This window comes from Scyliorhinus canicula, chromosome 4 (assembly GCF_902713615.1).
Source record: "Scyliorhinus canicula chromosome 4, sScyCan1.1, whole genome shotgun sequence".
Taxonomy (NCBI): Eukaryota; Metazoa; Chordata; class Chondrichthyes; order Carcharhiniformes; family Scyliorhinidae; genus Scyliorhinus; species Scyliorhinus canicula.
Genome location: NC_052149.1, coordinates 78685985 through 78703347, shown reverse-complemented (window position 1 = coordinate 78703347; position 17363 = coordinate 78685985). Strand labels below are relative to the sequence as shown.

Sequence of the window (17363 nt, the reverse complement as noted above, 5' to 3'; positions counted from 1 at the left end):
CCACTTAGAAAGGTGTGTATGTATTTTTGTGTCAAATTTATTTCACCATTATTATCTCTTTAAGCTCTCGTCATAATTTAAAATCAATTACTTCAGTTCAAGCAACTTTTCTGGAATCAGGAGGGAGAAAAGGTTGAGTTCTAACTAAATTAATTTTATTCTTCATGCAATTTTTGCCAGCCCTTATAGAACATAGAACGATACAGCGCAGTACAGGCCCTTTGGCCCTCGATGTTGCACCGACATGGAAAAAAAAACTAAAGCCCATCTAACCTACACTATGCCCTTATCATCCATATGCTTATCCAATAAACTTTTAAATGCCCTCAATGTTGGCGAGTTCACTACTGTTGCAGGTAGGGCATTCCACGGCCTCACCACTCTTTACGTAAAAAACCCACCTCTGACCTCTGTCCTATATCTATTACCCCTCAGGGCAGCACGGTGGCCAAGTGGTTAGCACAACCGCCTCACAGCGCTGAGGTCCCAGGTTCGATCCCGGCTCTGGGTCACTGTCTGTGTGGAGTTTGCACATTCTCCCCGTGTCTGCGTGGGTTTCGCCCCCACAACCCAAAAATGTGCAGAGTAGGTGGATTGGCCACGCTAAATTGCCCCTTAATTGGAAAAAATAATTGGGTAATCTAAATTTAAATAAAAAAAAAAAAAAAGATCTATTACCCCTCAATTTAAGGCTATGTCCCCTCGTGCTAGCCACCCCCATCCGCGGGAGAAGGCTCTCGCTGTCCACCCTATCTAACCCTCTGATCATTTTGTATGCCTCTATTAAGTCACCTCTTAACCTTCTTCTCTCTAACGAAAACAACCTCAAGTCCATCAGCCTTTCCTCATAAGATTTTCCCTCCATACCAGGCAACATCCTGGTAAATCTTCTCTGCACCCGTTCCAAAGCTTCCACGTCCTTCCTATAATGAGGCGACCAGAACTGTACGCAATACTCCAAATGCGGCCGTACTAGAGTTTTGTACAACTGCAACATGACCTCATGGCTCCGGAACTCAATCCCTCTACCAATAAAGGCCAACACACCATAGGCCTTCTTCACAACCCTATCAACCTGGGTGGCAACTTTCAGGGATCTATGTACATGGACACCGAGTTCTCTCTGCTCATCCACACTACCAAGAATCTTACCATTAGCCCAGTATTCTGACTTCCTGTTACTCCTTCCAAAATGAATCACCTCACACTTTTCTGTATTAAACTCCATTTGCCACCTCTCAGCCCAGCTCTGCAGCTTATCTATGTCCTTCTGTAACCTGCAACATCCTTCCGCACTGTCTACAACTCCACTGACTTTAGTGTCGTCTGCAAATTTACTCACCCATCCTTCTGCGCCCTCCTCTAGGTCATTTATAAAAATGACAAACAGCAACGGCCCCAGAACAGATCCTTGTGGTACGCCACTCGTAACTGAACTCCATTCTGAACATTTCCCATCAACTACCACTCTCTGTCTTCTTTCAACTAGCCAATTTCTGATCCACATCTCTAAATCACCCTCAATCCCCAGCCTCCGTATTTTCTGCAATAGCCGACCGTGGGGAACCTTATCAAACGCTTTACTGAAATCCATATACACCACATCAACTGCTCTACCCTCGTCTACCTGTTCAGTCACCTTCTCAAAGAACTCGATAAGGTTTGTGAGGCATGACCTACCCTTCACAAAACCATGCTGACTATCCCTAATCATATTATTCCTATCTAGATGATTATAAATCGTATCTTTTATAATCCTCTCCAAGACCTTACCCACCACAGACGTTAGGCTCACCGGCCTATAGTTACCGGGGTTATCTCTACTCCCCTTCTTGAACAAAGGGACCACATTTGCTATCCTCCAGTCCTCTGGCACTATTCCTGTAGCCAATGATGACCTAAAAATCAAAGCCAAAGGCTCAGCAATCTCTTCCCTGGCTTCCCAGAGAATCCTAGGATAAATCCCATCCGGCCCCGGGGACTTTTCTATTTTCACCTTGTCCAGAATTGCCAACACTTCTTCCCTACGCACCTCAATGCCATCTATTCTAATAGCCTGGGTCTCAGCATTCTCCTCCACAATATTATCTTTTTCTTGAGTGAATACTGACAAAAAGTATTCATTTAGTATCTCGCTTATCTCCTCAGCCTCCACACACAACTTCCCACCACTGTCCTTGACTGGCCCTACTCTTACCCTAGTCATTCTTTTATTCCTGACATACCTATAGAAAGCTTTTGGGTTTTCCTTGATCCTACCTGCCAAAGACTTCTCATGTCCCCTCCTTGCTCGTCTCAGCTCTCTCTTTAGATCCTTCCTCGCTTCCTTGTAACTATCAAGCGCCCCAACTGAAACTTCATGCCTCATCTTCACATAGGCCTCCTTCTTCCTCTTAACAAGAGATTCCACTTTGGTAAACCACGGTTCCCTCGCTCGACCCCTTCCTCCCTGCCTGACTGGTACGTACTTATCAAGAACATGCAATAGCTGTTCCTTGAACAAGCTCCACATATCCAGTGTGCCCAACCCTTGCAGCCTACTTCTCCAACCAACACATCCTAAGTCATGTCTAATGGCATCATAATTGCCCTTCCCCCAGCTATAACTCTTGCCCTGCGGGGTATACTTATCCCTTTCCATCACTAACGTAAAGGTCACCGAATTGTGGTCACTGTTTCCAAAGTGCTCACGTACCTCCAGATCTAACACCTGGCCTGGTTCATTACCCAAAACCAAATCCAATGTGGCCTCGCCTCTTGTTGGCCTGTCAACATATTGTGTCAGGAAACCCTCCTGCACACATTGTACAAAGAACGACCCATCTAATGTACTCGAACTATATCTTTTCCAGTCAATATTTGGAAAGTTAAAGTCTCCCATAACAACTACCCTGTTACTTTCGCTCTTTTCCAGAATCATCTTCGCCATCCTTTCCTCTACATCCCTAGAACTATTAGGTGGCCTATAGAAAACTCCCAACAGGGTGACCTCTCCTTTCCTGTTTCTAACCTCAGCCCATACTACCTCAGAAGAAGAGTCCCCATCTAGCATCCTTTCCGCCACCGTAATACTGTCCTTGACTAGCAGCGCCACACCTCCCCCTCTTTTGCCCCCTTCTCTGAGCTTACTAAAACACCTAAACCCCGGAACCTGCAACAACCATTCCTGTCCCTGCTCTATCCATGTCTCTGAAATGGCCACAACGTCAAAGTCCCAGGTACCCACCCATGCTGCCAGTTCCCCTACCTTATTTCGTATACTCCTGGCATTGAAGTAGACACACTTCAAACCACCTACCTGAACACTGGCACCCTCCTGCGAAGTCAAATCTGTGCTCCTGACCTCTATACTCTCAATCTCCCGTACCCCAAAACTACAATCCAGGTTCCCATGCCCCTGCTGAATTAGTTTAAAACCCCCAAAGACCACGAACAAATCTCCCCCCCAGGATATTGGTGCCCCTCAGGTTCAAATGTAGACCATCCTGTCTATAGAGGTCCCACCTTCCCCAGAAAGAGCCCCAGTTATCCAGAAATCTGAATCCCTCCCGCCTGCACCATCCCTGTAGCCACGTGTTTAATTGCTCTCTCTCCCTATTCCTCATCTCACTATCATGTGGCACGGGCAACAACCCAGAGATAACAACTCTGTTTGTTCTCGCTCTGAGCTTCCATCCTAGCTCCCTAAAGGCCTGCCTGACATCCTTGTCCCCTTTCCTACCTATGTCATTAGTGCCAATGTGGACTACGACTTGGGGCTGCTCCCCCTCCCCCTTAAGGACCCGGAAACACGATCCGAGACATCACTTACCCTTGCACCTGGGAGGCAACATACCAAACGTGAGTCTCTCTCGCTCCCACAAAATCTCCTATCTGTGCCCCTGACTATTGAGTCCCCAATTACTAATGTTCTACTCCTTTGCCCCCTTCCCTTCTGAGCAACAGGGACAGACTCCGTGCCAGAGGCCCGTTCCCCATGGCTTACCCCTGGTAAGTCGTCCCCCCCACAAGTATCCAAAATGGTATACTTGTTACTCAGGGGAACGACCGCAGGGGTCCCTGCACTGACTGCTTCTTCCCAGTCCCTCTTACAGTTACCCATCTATCTCCAGTCTTTGGTGTAACTACTTCCCTGAAGCTCCTATCTATGACCCCCTCTGCCTCCCGAATGATCTGAAGTTCATCCAGCTCAAGCTCCAGGTCCCTAACACGGTTTTTGAGGAGCTGGAGTTGGGTGCACTTCCCACAGATGAAATCAGCAGGGACCTATCATAGAATTTACAGTGCAGAAAGAGGCCATTCGGCCCATCGAGTCTGCACCGGCTCTTGGAAAGAGCACCCTACCCGAGGTCAACACCTCCACCCTATTCCCATAACCCAGTAACCCCACCCAACACCAAGGACAATTTTGGACACTTAAGGGCAATTTATCATGGCCAATCCACCTAACCACATCTTTGGACTGTGGGAGGAAACCGGAGCACCCAGAGGAAACCCACGCACACACGGGGAAGATGTGCAGACTCCGCACAGACAGTGACCCAAGCCGGAATCGAACCTGAGACCCTGGAGCTTTGAAGCAATTGTGCTGCCCACAATGCTATCATGCTGCCCACAATGCTACCGTGCTGCCCTTAATTCAGTTCCAAAGTCTATACAGGGGCTGGTTTAGCACAGGGCTAAATTGCTGGCTTTGAAAGCAGACCAAGGCAGGCCAGCAGCACAGTTCAATTCCTGTACCAGCCTCCCCCAACAGGCGCCGGAATGTGGTGACTAGGGGCTTTTCATAGTAACTTCATTTGAAGCCTACTTGTGACAATAAGCAATTTTCATTTTTCATAGTAGACTGTGCCCCTTCGCTCTTTTGATTTCCACAACACTAGCTTCCACGCTTTTTCTAACACTTTTCTGTTGTGATAAAGGCACATTCATCTAATAGAGAAGCAGAAAGCTATGCATGCTGAAAATCCAAAATACCAACGGAAAATGCAAGGGAAACACAGCAAGTTAGGCAGTGTAGAGGGAACCATAGTTAACCATAAGACCTCGGAGCAGATGTAAGCCATTCAGCCCATTGAATCTGCTCCACCATTCAATGAGATCATGACTGATTTGATGTGATGATCCTCAACTCCAATTTATCCCCCTAACTCTTGATTCCTTTACTGATTAAGATTCTGTCTATCTCAGACTTGAACATACTTAGCGACCCAGTCTCCACAGCTCTCTGCGGTAAATAAATCCACAGATTCACTACCCTCGGAGAAGAAATTCCTCCTCATCTCCTTCTTAAATATGCAACCCCTTACTCTGAGATTAAGCCTCTAGCCCTAAACTCTCCTACTAGGGGAACCAACCTCTCGACATCTATCCTGTCAAGCCCCCTGAGAGTCCTTTTTATTTCCATAATGTTGTCTCCCTATTCCTAAGCTCCAGTGAGTCCAGGCCACCTTACTCAACCTCTCATCACAAGAAAATCTCTCCATACCTGGGGTCAACCGAGTGGATCTTCTCTGGACTACCTCTAATGCCAGTATATCTTCCCTTTAGATAAGAGGACCAAACTGTTCACAGTATTCTAGATGTGGTCTAACCTGTGCCTTATATAGTTTTAGCAAGACTTCCCTATTTTTATACTCCATTCCCCTTGAAATAAAGGTCAAAATTTAATTTGCCTTCCCTATTATCTGCTGAACTTGCATGCTAGTTTTTTGTGACTGAAGCACAAAGACCCCCAAATCCCTCTGTGCTGTAGCTTTCTGCAGTTTCCTTTCCATTCAGACCTTTCAATTGATACTCTGACATATTCATTCGCAGATCTTGAAAACTGTTTAACTCCTTACTTCTGTTTTTGCTCCCACAATTTTCAGACTTTATAAATCCACAAGCAGTGCCTCTGATTCACAACATCTTACTTTGCTTCTTTTATGCTTTTCAATCTTCTTCACTCTGGCTTTTTAATTTTAATTTTAATTTGTCAGTTTAGTGAAAATTCACTGCAAATTGTATTGACTAGATGCTGCAGGCATGTGCTCTTGTTGGAGATGTTGATGGGTTTCAAGGGAATTGTAACACATTTCAGGTTTATTTAAACTAGCTGAATTTTCAAGCCACCTAATTAAATCACCTGTGTTTTGGCACAGTACAAAAATCCATTCTCGTTGCTTCCACCTCTGAGACAGATTGTAAGTTCTAGCATCTATGAGACAAGCAGTGGAGTGGAAGGGATTAAACTACTATTGGTTGTGGACTTCCGGTGGTGATGATGTGCTGAGCGGTCACACTAAAAGTGGCTTTCTCATGGGATCTTCAGTTTAGACTCTTTTGGCCCATAAATCGGACAACAGAATAACAAAAAGAAAACCACCCTCAACCTAAACTAACAGCTAGCCGAGGAAATGCCTGCAAACAAGCCGCGAACCTGAAAAATGGGAACAGTAAGAGCCAGGAGAGGAAGACCCAGATCTGGGACACACTGAGCAGAGCATGGCGGGTGGAGCTCCTATCAACAGAGCTCCAAAAGCATAGGGACTCCATTAAGGGGGACCTAATGGTAGCTACAAGATCGGCCATAGACATCGCTTTAGTGTTGGAAAGGATGGAGGGGAGACTGGAGAACCAAGAGCCGGTGGTGCGAAACCTGGAGAAAGCGTCCACCAACCAGAGCAATCACTGCACTTGAAGCAGAAGTCGTGAGGTTAGTAACAACCCAGAGACTGCTTAGGGGAAGGTGAAGGATCAGGAGAACAGGTCCTGCCACTAGAACTTACAGATTGTCAGGCTACCTGAGGGCACAGAGAGCAGAAACCTGACAGAGAGCCAGCGACTGGAAGCAGCATTAGAACTGGGGGAAGTCATGGAGAGCATTAATACCATGCAGTCTGGGAAGGCACCAGATCCAGACAGTTTCCCAGTGGACCTCTATAAAAAGATTTGCAGCAGCATGGGCCCCGCACTTGTGGGAGATGTTCAGTGACTCACTATCGAGAGGGACTCTGCCGCCTATTCTGGCACAGGCCTCTGTGTCACTGATCCCTAAAAAACACAAAGATCTGACTGACTGTGTGGATCATACAGACCCATCTCACTCCTAAACACTGATGCCAAAGTCTTGGGGAAAACCCCAGCGAGGCGACTGGTGAAACTACCGTTCAAACTGGCCCAACCAAATTCCGATACCTGGGGATCCAAATGGCCCACGATTGGACACCGATCCACAAATGGAACCTATCGAGACTCGTGGAGGAGGTAAAGAGAGATCTGCATAGATGGGAGTTGCTCCCGTTCTCCCTGGCGGGCAAAGTGCGGACAATCAAGATGAATGTGCTGCCCAGGTTCCTCTTCCTGTTCCGATCCCTCCCGATCTTCATCTCCAAGCCTTTCTTCATCAAAATATACAAACCAATCATGGCGTGCGTGCGTGCGTAACCCAAGGATTCTCAAAGGTGTACTACTAGAAGGAGGAATATGGGGGGCCTGGCCCTTCTGCACCTCCTATTCTACCACTGGGCAGCCACCACAAAAAGAGTACAGGGGTTGATCCACCTAACCCGCACATCTTTGGACTGTGGGAGGAAACCGGAGCACCCGGAGGAAACCCACGCACACACGGGGAGGACGTGCAGACTCCGCACAGACAGTGACCCAGCCGGGAATCGAACCTGGGACCCTGGAGCTGTGAAGCATTTATGCTAACCACCATGCTACCGTGCTGCCCATGTACGGAGGCATCCCTCCGAGCACCGGTCATGGCCCCAATCTCATTCCCTGCAGCCAAATACTCGAAGCCCAGTGGTAGTGGCCACGCTGAGGACGTGGAATCAACTCGGCACCACTTTGTTCTGGTTCCTATGTCCACTATGACCCCCACCTGCAAGAATCATAAATTCACCCCATGACAATAGATGCCTCCTTCAAATGGTGGAGACAGGACGAAGGGGTACTGAGGTTGGGGGACGTATACGTGGGCGACAGAGTAGCAGCCCTGGGGCAACTCACTGATGGGTTCCAGCTCCCAAAAGGGAACGAGCTTCGGTGTTTACAAATAAGGAATTTCCTCCACAAGGAAACAGCAACTTTCCCTCAGCTATCAGGACTGTTCCTACTGGACAGACTTCTAACCGTGGGTGAAATGGGAAACGGTAACTGCCCTGATATGTACGGATGACTACTAGAGAACTGGACAAGACACAGGAGAAGTGGAAGGAAGAGCTAAGCATTGAGATGGGAAGAGGACTCTGGATCGAAGCGCTGCACAGGGCGAACTCCACCCTCATGTGCAGGGCTGAGCCAAACACAACTAAAGGTAGTGCACAGAGCATACTTGAGCAAAACGCGCATGAGCGAGTTCTTCCTGGAGATGGAAGATACATGTGAACGGTGCCAGGGAGGCCAGACCATCGACACCCACGTGTTCTAGTCCTGTCCCAGACTTGGCGAGTACTGGACCACCTTCTTCGAGGCATGTCCAAGGTGTGGGAGTGAGGGCGGAGTGCTGCCCACTGGTGGCGGTCTTCAGGGTATCGGAACAACGAAAACACATGGAGAGTGGCAGACGCCCTAGCCGTTGCCTCGCTGATCGCCCACCAGAGACCCCTGCTCGGCTGGTGATCAGCCCCACCCAAGGCTGCAGACTGGCTGTCCGACCTGACAGAATACATTAAATTGGAAAAAATAAAATACACCATTTGAGGATCAGTGGATGCATTCCACAACACGTAGAAATTATTCACCAGCCTGTTCCAAGACCTGTTTATGACCAACAATCAATAGTTGAGTGGCGGGAGGGGAGAGAATCTAAATGGAGAAAAGAAAGGGGGTGACTACAACACCAGGATACACCCAGTTTTTTTTTTAAATCATCTATCGCACGTGGGTGTCGCTGGTTAGGCCAGCATTTATTACCCATCCCTAGTTTTCCTTCAGAAGGTGGTGATGAGTTGCCATGTTGAACCACTGAAGCTCTTAAGGTATAGATACACACACTGTGCTATTAGGGAGGGAGGTCCAGGATGTTGCCTCAGCAACAGTAAAGGAGCGGCGATATATTTCCAAGTCAGGGTGATGAGTGACTTGGAGAGGATCCTCCAGGTGCTGGGGTTCCCAGGTATCTGCTGCTCTTGCCTTTCTGGATTGTAGTGGTCCTAGGTTTGGTAGGTGTTGTCTAAATAACCTTGGTGAGTTACTGCAGTGCATATTGTAGATAGTGTACACGGCTGCCACTGTTTGTCGGTAGTGGAGGGTTTGAATGTTTGTGGAAGGGGGGGGCATTCAAGCGGGCTGCTTTGTCCTGGATGATGTCGATCTTCTTGAGTGTTTTTGGAGCTGCACTCATCCAGGCAGGTGGAGATTATTCCATTACACTCCTGACTTGTACCTTGTAGATGCCAGAAATGCTTTGGTAGCCACAGTATCAATGTGACTAGTCCAGTTATGTTTCTGATCAATGGTAACCCCCAGGATATTGATTGTGGGGGATTCAGCGATGGTAATGCCATTGATTGTCAAGGGCAATGGTTAGATCCTTTCTTGTCGGAGATGGTCACTGCCTGGCACTTGTGTGGTGCAAATGTAACTTGCCACTTGTCGGCCCAAGCCTGGATATTGTCCAGGTCTCGCTGCATTTGGACATGGACTGCTTCATTATCTGAGGAGTTGCGAACGGTGCTGAACATTGTGCAGTCATCCGAGAACAAAGAACAATACAACACAAGAACAGGCCCTTCAGCCCTCCAAGCCTGTACTGGTCATGATACCACCCTTGGCCAAAATCCTCAGCACTGCCAAATCTTTCTATACCCATTCTATCCATGCATTTGTCGAGATGCCTTTTGAACACCGTTAATGTATCTGTTTCCACAACCTCCCCTGGCAGCGTGTTCCAGGCACTCGCCACTTTCTGTATAAAGGAAAAATACCTGCCTCGCACATCTCCTCTAAATGTTGTCCCACGGACATTAAACCAATGCCCCCTCGTGATTGACCACTCGACCCTGGGAAAGAGTGCTTGCCCATTGACTCTATCCATGCCCCTCATAATCTTGTAGACCTCTATCAGATCGCCCCTCAACCTCCATCGTTCTAATGAAAACAGTCTGAATCTATTCAGCCTGTCCGCATAGCTAATACCCTCCAGACCAGGCAACATCCTGAAAACCCTCCTCTGCACCCTCTCCAAAGCCTGCACATCCTTCTGGTAGTGTCGTGGCCAAAATTGTGTGCAATATTACAAGTGCAGCTGTACCAAGGTTCTATACAACTGTAGCATGATTTGCCAGTTTTTATACTCAAAGCCCCGTCCAATGAAGGCAAGCATTCCATATGCTTTCTTGACTACCTTGTCCACTTGTGTTGCCACTTTCAAAGATCTGTGGACCTGCACGCCCAGACCTCTGACTTTCTATATTCCTAAGAGTTTTTGCCATTTACTGTATATTTCCCCTCCATGTTAGATCTACCAAAATACATTACCTCACATTAGTCCGGATTAAATTCCATTTGCCATTTCTCTGCCCAAGTCTCCAACCTATCTACTTCCTGCTGTATCCTCTGACAGTCCTCAACACTATTTCCACTCTGCCAAACTATCATCCGCAAACTTACTAATCAGACCAGCAACATTTTCCTTCAAATTGTTTATGTATACTACAAACAACAGAGGCCCCAGCACCGATCCCTGTGACATTCCACTGGTCACAACCTTCCATTAAGAAACCCTGAGGAACTCCTGCAGTGATGTCCTGGAAGACTGATGAATCACACCTGAAGGGAAGGCTCTTGTGCTCATCCTAGCCAAATTCAACATAAAGGTTGGAGGTCAGGTGAACTTCACAATATACTTTGGAGTTTCTAAGCCCTGGCCCATAACACATGAATAATTGAAGGAGAGAATGGGAAAACAGCTGCTGAGGGCCACTTTTCTTCCCACAACCTCCCAACATTTGAACAGTACTATCTGCAGCTGTTCGTGGCTTCTTTCAATGCCCTACACTTACTGACTCCCATCTGGAAAAAGTCAGGGGTGTGAAAAAAAAGCAAAGCATTATGAGAGAAATACAGAAATGAACTTGTAATTGTTTCAAATACTTCACAGCCTTTGAAATACAGTACCTTCAAAATATAGCTTCTGCTGTAATGAAGCCAACCGGAATGCAGAGAGAACTTATTTTCTTCCATGTACAATATCCAGAGATTAAATAATAGAATAATTTTGTGTCTGTACACTTCCTGTCTCTTTATGGCATTGCAAATTACCATGTCCACATAATTGAAACACATCTCAACCAGGAAGATAAATAATATGTTTACATGGCTACTTCATGTAGACAGAGACATTTACAATGGAAGAATAAAATAGGGACAAAATATATTACTTTAAAATGGATTCTAAATCGCTCCTGCTTATGTCCTGCTCTCTAACCTTTATTTCTGTGTACATTTGGTCTTGACTGTCCGTGTGCAATGCCACAGTTAATTATCCAGTAACATATAAAAAATCCTTGCATCTGTATGCAGTGCTTCTTCTCTACAAGATATAACTTTATATATCTTTCTGAGGAGGCGCTAGTGTAGTGGTAATGTACATTGGACTAGTACTCAATACTAGTACTAGTCAATACTCAGGACACTGGTTCGAATTGCACCAAGGTGGCTGGTGGAATTTAAATTAACTTGATAAGTCTACGTATAAAGCTAGCCTCAGTAATGGTGATTATTTAAAAAACCCATCTGGTCCACTAATGCATTTTGTTATGGGAGAGGTTTTCAGAACCCCAAAATGTATCATGGAGTTCAACCAACCCCTACCTTTAATGGATTGTTGCTTTTGAAGCACACGGCTTGTTCCCCAGGTGTAGCATTACAATTATGGACACGTGGTTTTTAAAACAAAACAATGTTTATTCCATGAACTCAAATTAACCTTTTAAATAAACATTGGATCTCTTAACACCCCTTACTTCAAAGATAACCCCAAAAATAATACAACACTACCCAATCCTGCAAACTGTTCCTTTACACATCCAAAAGACTTAACAAATCCTTCAAACAGTAGCACATTAGATTTATATTCACTACGGATACCTTTTTACAATTCCGATTTCACCAAAAGATTAAGAGATGGTCCTTCATGGCAGAGATCACCAGCAATGCAGCTCACAGCCACAGCCAAGCTTTCTTCAAACTGAACCTAAAATTCCCAAAAATCAGCATGAGCTTAGCTCCCCCCCCCCCCCCCCCCCCCCCCCCCCCCCCCCCGTGACATCACTTCAGTAATATGATCAGCCTAATTTCTTAAAGGTACATTTCTTAAACATCCAATTCTTAACGGCACTCTCATATGACAATTTTTAGGAAAGGAAATCTCCAATCTTCTTTGATCTGGCCTACATGTGTTTCCAGACCCCAGCAATATGCTTAATCCTTAATTTCCCTCTGAAATGTCCCAGCAAGCTCCTTAGTTCCAACTGTGACGCAAGCACAATTAGGAATGGGCAACAAATACTGCCCTTGCCAGCAATGCCTAGATCCCATGAAGAAAAATGATTCAAAGCCTGTTTCCTGTTCTCATTTTTATCAATGCTGCAGTTTCCATTATAAATTTCTATAAAACTTTTCATTTTACTTGCATCTACTGCTGCTGCAAGCGGGAGCAGCTCAGTTATTGCATCCCTCGGCTGCTCGGTCTGTATCGCAGAAAGACTCTTCTGTTTCCGTGAGCTGTACCCCTCTTCCTTACAATTTGACATTTTTTTTTACTATTTAACCACTGTATAAGTTGCATTACCATTGTGACAGTTTCAAAAGTGCTTTATTAGCTGTAAAATGCTTTGCGATGTCTGGTAGTTGTGAAAAGCACCACGTATGTAAATGGAAGCATTTTTAAAATTTAAATCCTATCATTCCAAACTAAGATTACATCCGAATGCAAGACTTTGCAATGTGGATTGAATTAGATCTGCACATCCTAGTTCAGTGTGGCCTCTCACCTCTGTATTACCTGAAGAGTGCTCTTGGTCTTTGTTCCCCACATGCAATGTTATGAGAGATTGACTAACATAGGGTAATGTATCTTCTCACTAGAGTTAAACTTGATTAACTCGTCTAATAGTAAAGATAGTTTGCAACTTCTGTGTGAAAACTTATGTAACTTTTTAATTGTTTCCTGACCAGGTATGGAAGTTGTATGCCAGTTATTGCCACTTTAAAGACCCTAGTTCAAACACATTGATCTGAAAAGTGCATGATAAATATTCCCCAGGGCAGTAACCAAAGTTGAAGTGTTAGATAAATAACTGTCAAGTTGTAAAGATTGCCAATTAGGGAAGCATCTGCACAAATCATATGCACACTTGCACTTGAATTGAGTGCTTAAGTTTTTCCCACAAACAGACTTCCAGGAGACCAGCTTGTCTAATAGTCATAAGACTATCAAGTTAACCTCTATGTAACTTCTGTAAGTGATGTTTTTAATTCATTAAACACAATGACCGAGTTAAAGGAGCTAATACCAAGCTAAAACATATACAAAAAGCCTTAATTATTGCCCTTCATGTTAAAATCTCCTAGCTCGTTCACTGATGGCATTTGTGCCTAAATTAGAGGAAATTAAAGGAAGAAGAGAAAATGTTGAAGTGTCAAACCTTCTCCATTCGCAAGCTTTTGTTGAATGAGGAACAATGTCCTGGGACAGAGACAAAAGTGTACAAACATCTTCCTTTGTGCCCGATATAAGACCACAAGACATAGGAGCAGAATTAGGTCACTTGGCCCATCAAGTCTGCTCCGCCATTCAATCATGGCTGATATTTTTCTCATCCCCATTCTCCTGTCCTCTCCCCATAATCCCTGATCCCCTTATTAATCAAGAACCTGTCTATCTCAGGGGCAGCACGGTGGCACAGTGGTTAGCATTGCTGCCTACGGCGCTGAGGACCCGGGTTCGAATCCCGGCCCTGGGTCACTGTCTGTGAGGAGTTTGCACATCTCCCCGTGTCTGCGTGGGTTTCACCCCCACAACCCAAAAGATGTGCAGGATAGGTGGATTGGCCACGCTAAATTGCCCCTTTAATTGGAAAAAAATAATTGGGTACTCTAAATTTAAAAAAAAAAAGAACCTGTCTATCTCTGCCTTAAAGACACTCCGTGAATTGGCCTCCACAGTCTTCTGCGCCAAAGAGTTCCCCAGATTCACCACCCTCTGGCTGAAAAACATCCTCCTCATCTCTGTTTTAATCTGAGATGGTGTCCTCTGATTCTAGTTTTTCCTACAAGTAGAAACATCCTCTCACATCCACTCTATCCAGGCCTCGCAGTATCTTGTACGTTTCAATAAGATCCCCTCTCATCCTTCTAAACTCCAACGAGTACAGACCCAGAGTCCTCAAACGTTCCTCATACGACAAGTTCTTCATTCCAGGGATCATTCTTGTGAACCTCCTCTGGACCCTTTCCAAGGCCAGCACATCCTTCCTTAGATATGGGGCCCTGACCAGAGCCTTATACAGCCTCAGAAGTACATCCCTGGACTTGTATTCTAGCTGTCTTGACATGAATGCTAACATTGAACATTTGCCTTCTTAACTGCCGACTGAACCTGCACATTAACCTTTAAGATAATCGTGAACAAGGACTCCCAAGTCCCTTTGTGCTTCTGCTTTCCGAAACATTTCCCCATTTAGAAAATAGTCAATGCCTAGATTCCTCCTTCCAAAGTGCATAACCTCTTACTTTTCCACATTGTATTTCATTTGCTACTTCATTACCCACTCTCCTAGCTTGTCCAAGTCCTTCTGCAGCCCCCTTGCTTCCTCAATACTACCTGTCCCTCTACAGATCTTTGTATCATCTGCAAACTTAGCAACAGTGCCTTCAGTACCTTCTTCCAGAACATTAATGTATATTGTAAAAAGTTGTGGTCCCAGCATAGACCCCTGAGGCACACCACTAGTCACCGGCTGCCATCCTGAAAAAGACCCCTTTATCCCCACACTTTGCCTTCTGCCAGCCAGCCAATCCTCTATCCATGACTCTGACCAGTGGAGAGTTTCCCCCTTAATCCCATTGACTTCAATTCTGCTAGGGTTTCTTGATGACGGACTCAACCAAGCACTGCCTTGATGTCGAGGGCAGTCACTCTCACCTCAGCTCTTGAGTTCAGATATTTTGACCATGTTTGGTCTAAGGCTGTAATGAGATATGGGGCCCAAATTGAGCATCAGTGAGCAGGTTATTGCTGTGTGACTTGGAAGCACTGTCAATGACACCTTCAGTCACTTTGATAATGCACAAGAACGGTACAGTAGCACAGTGGTTAGCACTGTTGCTTCACAGCGCCAGGGTCCCAGGTTCGATTCCCGGCTTGATCTATGTGGACTCTGCGCATTCTCCCTGTGTCTGCATGGGTTTCCTCCGGGTGCTCCGGTTTCCTCCCATGAGTCCTGAAAGACGTGCTGTTAGGTGAATTGGACATTCTTAATATCCCTCTGTGTACCCGAACGGGCGCGTAGTGTGGCGACTAGGGGCTTTTCACAGTAACATCTTTGCAGTGTTAATGTAAGCCTATATGTGACAATAGAGATCATTATAAATTATAGAGACCCTTTTTCATAAGACACAATAATTGTGCCAAATTTGGTTGCGGTCAGGGGAAAAATATAATTATAAACTAAATTTTCCTAAGGCTGTAAAGACTTCTGGAAAAAATAATAACTATTGCATGCAAATTGTAACTTCAATGTCTCAGTGCATTTAGGGACTAATTTAAGGGTTTTATTATGCAATTTGAATACTCATATAAAAGAGTAAATTCTCTGAGTAGTAATGACTGGTAATCTGGCTAAATGTTTTCCTAACTAAAATAAATCGTCATTGAAGGAAATTGTACAGTTCTTATAAGGTTTCTCCTGGCATATCCGTATCCTTGTTACCAAATTAAACTAATTGTGATTTATAATAATCTTTATTTGTATCACATGTAGGCTTACATTAACGCTGCAAAGAAATTCCTGTGCAAAGCCCCTAGTTGCCACACTCCGGCGCCTGTTCGGGTACACTGAGGGAGAATTCAGAATGTCCAAATTGCCAAACAGCAAGTCTTTTGGGACTTGTGGGAGGAAACCGGAGTACCCGGAGGAAACCCACTCAGACACGAGGAGAACATGCAAACTCCGCACAGACTGTGACCCAAACTGGGAATCAAACCCGGGTCCCTGCCGCTGTGAAGCAACAGTGCTAACTACTGTGCCGCCTGATTTGATGGCCAGCCTAAGCAGCAAGAGAGGAGAACACTGTTGGAATAAACCTAGTGAGTCTTGAAACTGTCATTCTGCTTTGATTAATAATCCTTTAAAGACTAAAGGAGAATGGGCTGACCATTGTTGCCTTAATTATCAGGACATCCTCCAGTGATTTTCAACTAACTTATCTAACACAGGTAAATTATAAAAATTTATTTGGGAGACTTCCATGAAGCTTCTATTGGAATGATTTGTATGAAAATTTAGCACCAATGACAGGAATGTGCAAGTCCTGTTAGAATTGTTTGTATTGTCATGGAAAAGAGGGCATTGCTCCACCAGTTTTATTTGTTCCTCGTCTGATGAACAGTCACTATTTTATTTGGGGTATTTCAGGTCTTGCGGAGAATACATGTCCAACAAGAATTTAACTAACTCCACTCTCGCTCCTGCTTCAAAGTCACCTACCAGTATGACAGAGGTCTATTTGGATATGTTTATAAAAATAGCTTTGTTCCCTTTACATAATACTGTAGTTTGAGTTGGATCTAGATTATTGATGATATTTTAGACTTGGATAAGCTTTCATGAATTGTAATAATCAAAATAATAAACGCAAGTCTTTCACTTGCCAGGGGCTGGTTAGCTCACTGGGCTAAATCGCTGGCTTTTAAAGCAGACCAAGCGGGCCAGCAGCACGGTTCGATTCCCGTACCAGCCTTCCCGGACAGGCGCCGGAATGTGGCGACTTAGGGGCTTTTCACAGTAACTTCATTGAAGCCTACTCGTGACAATAAAAGCGATTTTCATTTTCATTTCATTTCACTTGGACCATGTAGAATAATTGCATTCTTGTTCCGAAAAAGCCTCCCTGATTAAATTAATAGAATTACTATGATTCAAATTAAAGAGAAATGGCACATCAAACATCCTATGAATGCTATCCAAGTCTAATTCATTTGTGTATTTTTGCTCTTTCCCAAATTCTAATTTACTTGTCAATGCTCATGTGCCATGATATCTTACATCCAGTATGATGATATTGATAGACAGTCTTGTTTCAGCCACCAGATGTCACCAGTTTGCTTAGTTAATGCTATATAATAAAAGGTTTCCTGAATACCTGGA

The 17363-nt window shown here is 45.0% G+C and overlaps 1 protein-coding gene across 3 annotated transcripts in view; it reads left to right on the top strand.

Annotated features, from left to right (window-relative positions):
- The window catches only part of gorab (golgin, rab6-interacting), a 48205-nt gene that overhangs the window by 14473 nt on the left and 16369 nt on the right, over positions 1 to 17363 (top strand). The window contains exon 1 of one of the 3 annotated variants that reach the window (XM_038794570.1): positions 16188 to 16303. The exons of the other annotated variants lie outside the window; for them this stretch is intronic. Coding sequence (XP_038650498.1) covers positions 16255 to 16303 — 49 coding nt within the window. The 5' untranslated portion in view covers positions 16188 to 16254. Of the gene's footprint in view, positions 1 to 16187; positions 16304 to 17363 lie in introns of those variants that run through there. 3 annotated transcript variants of the gene reach the window in all.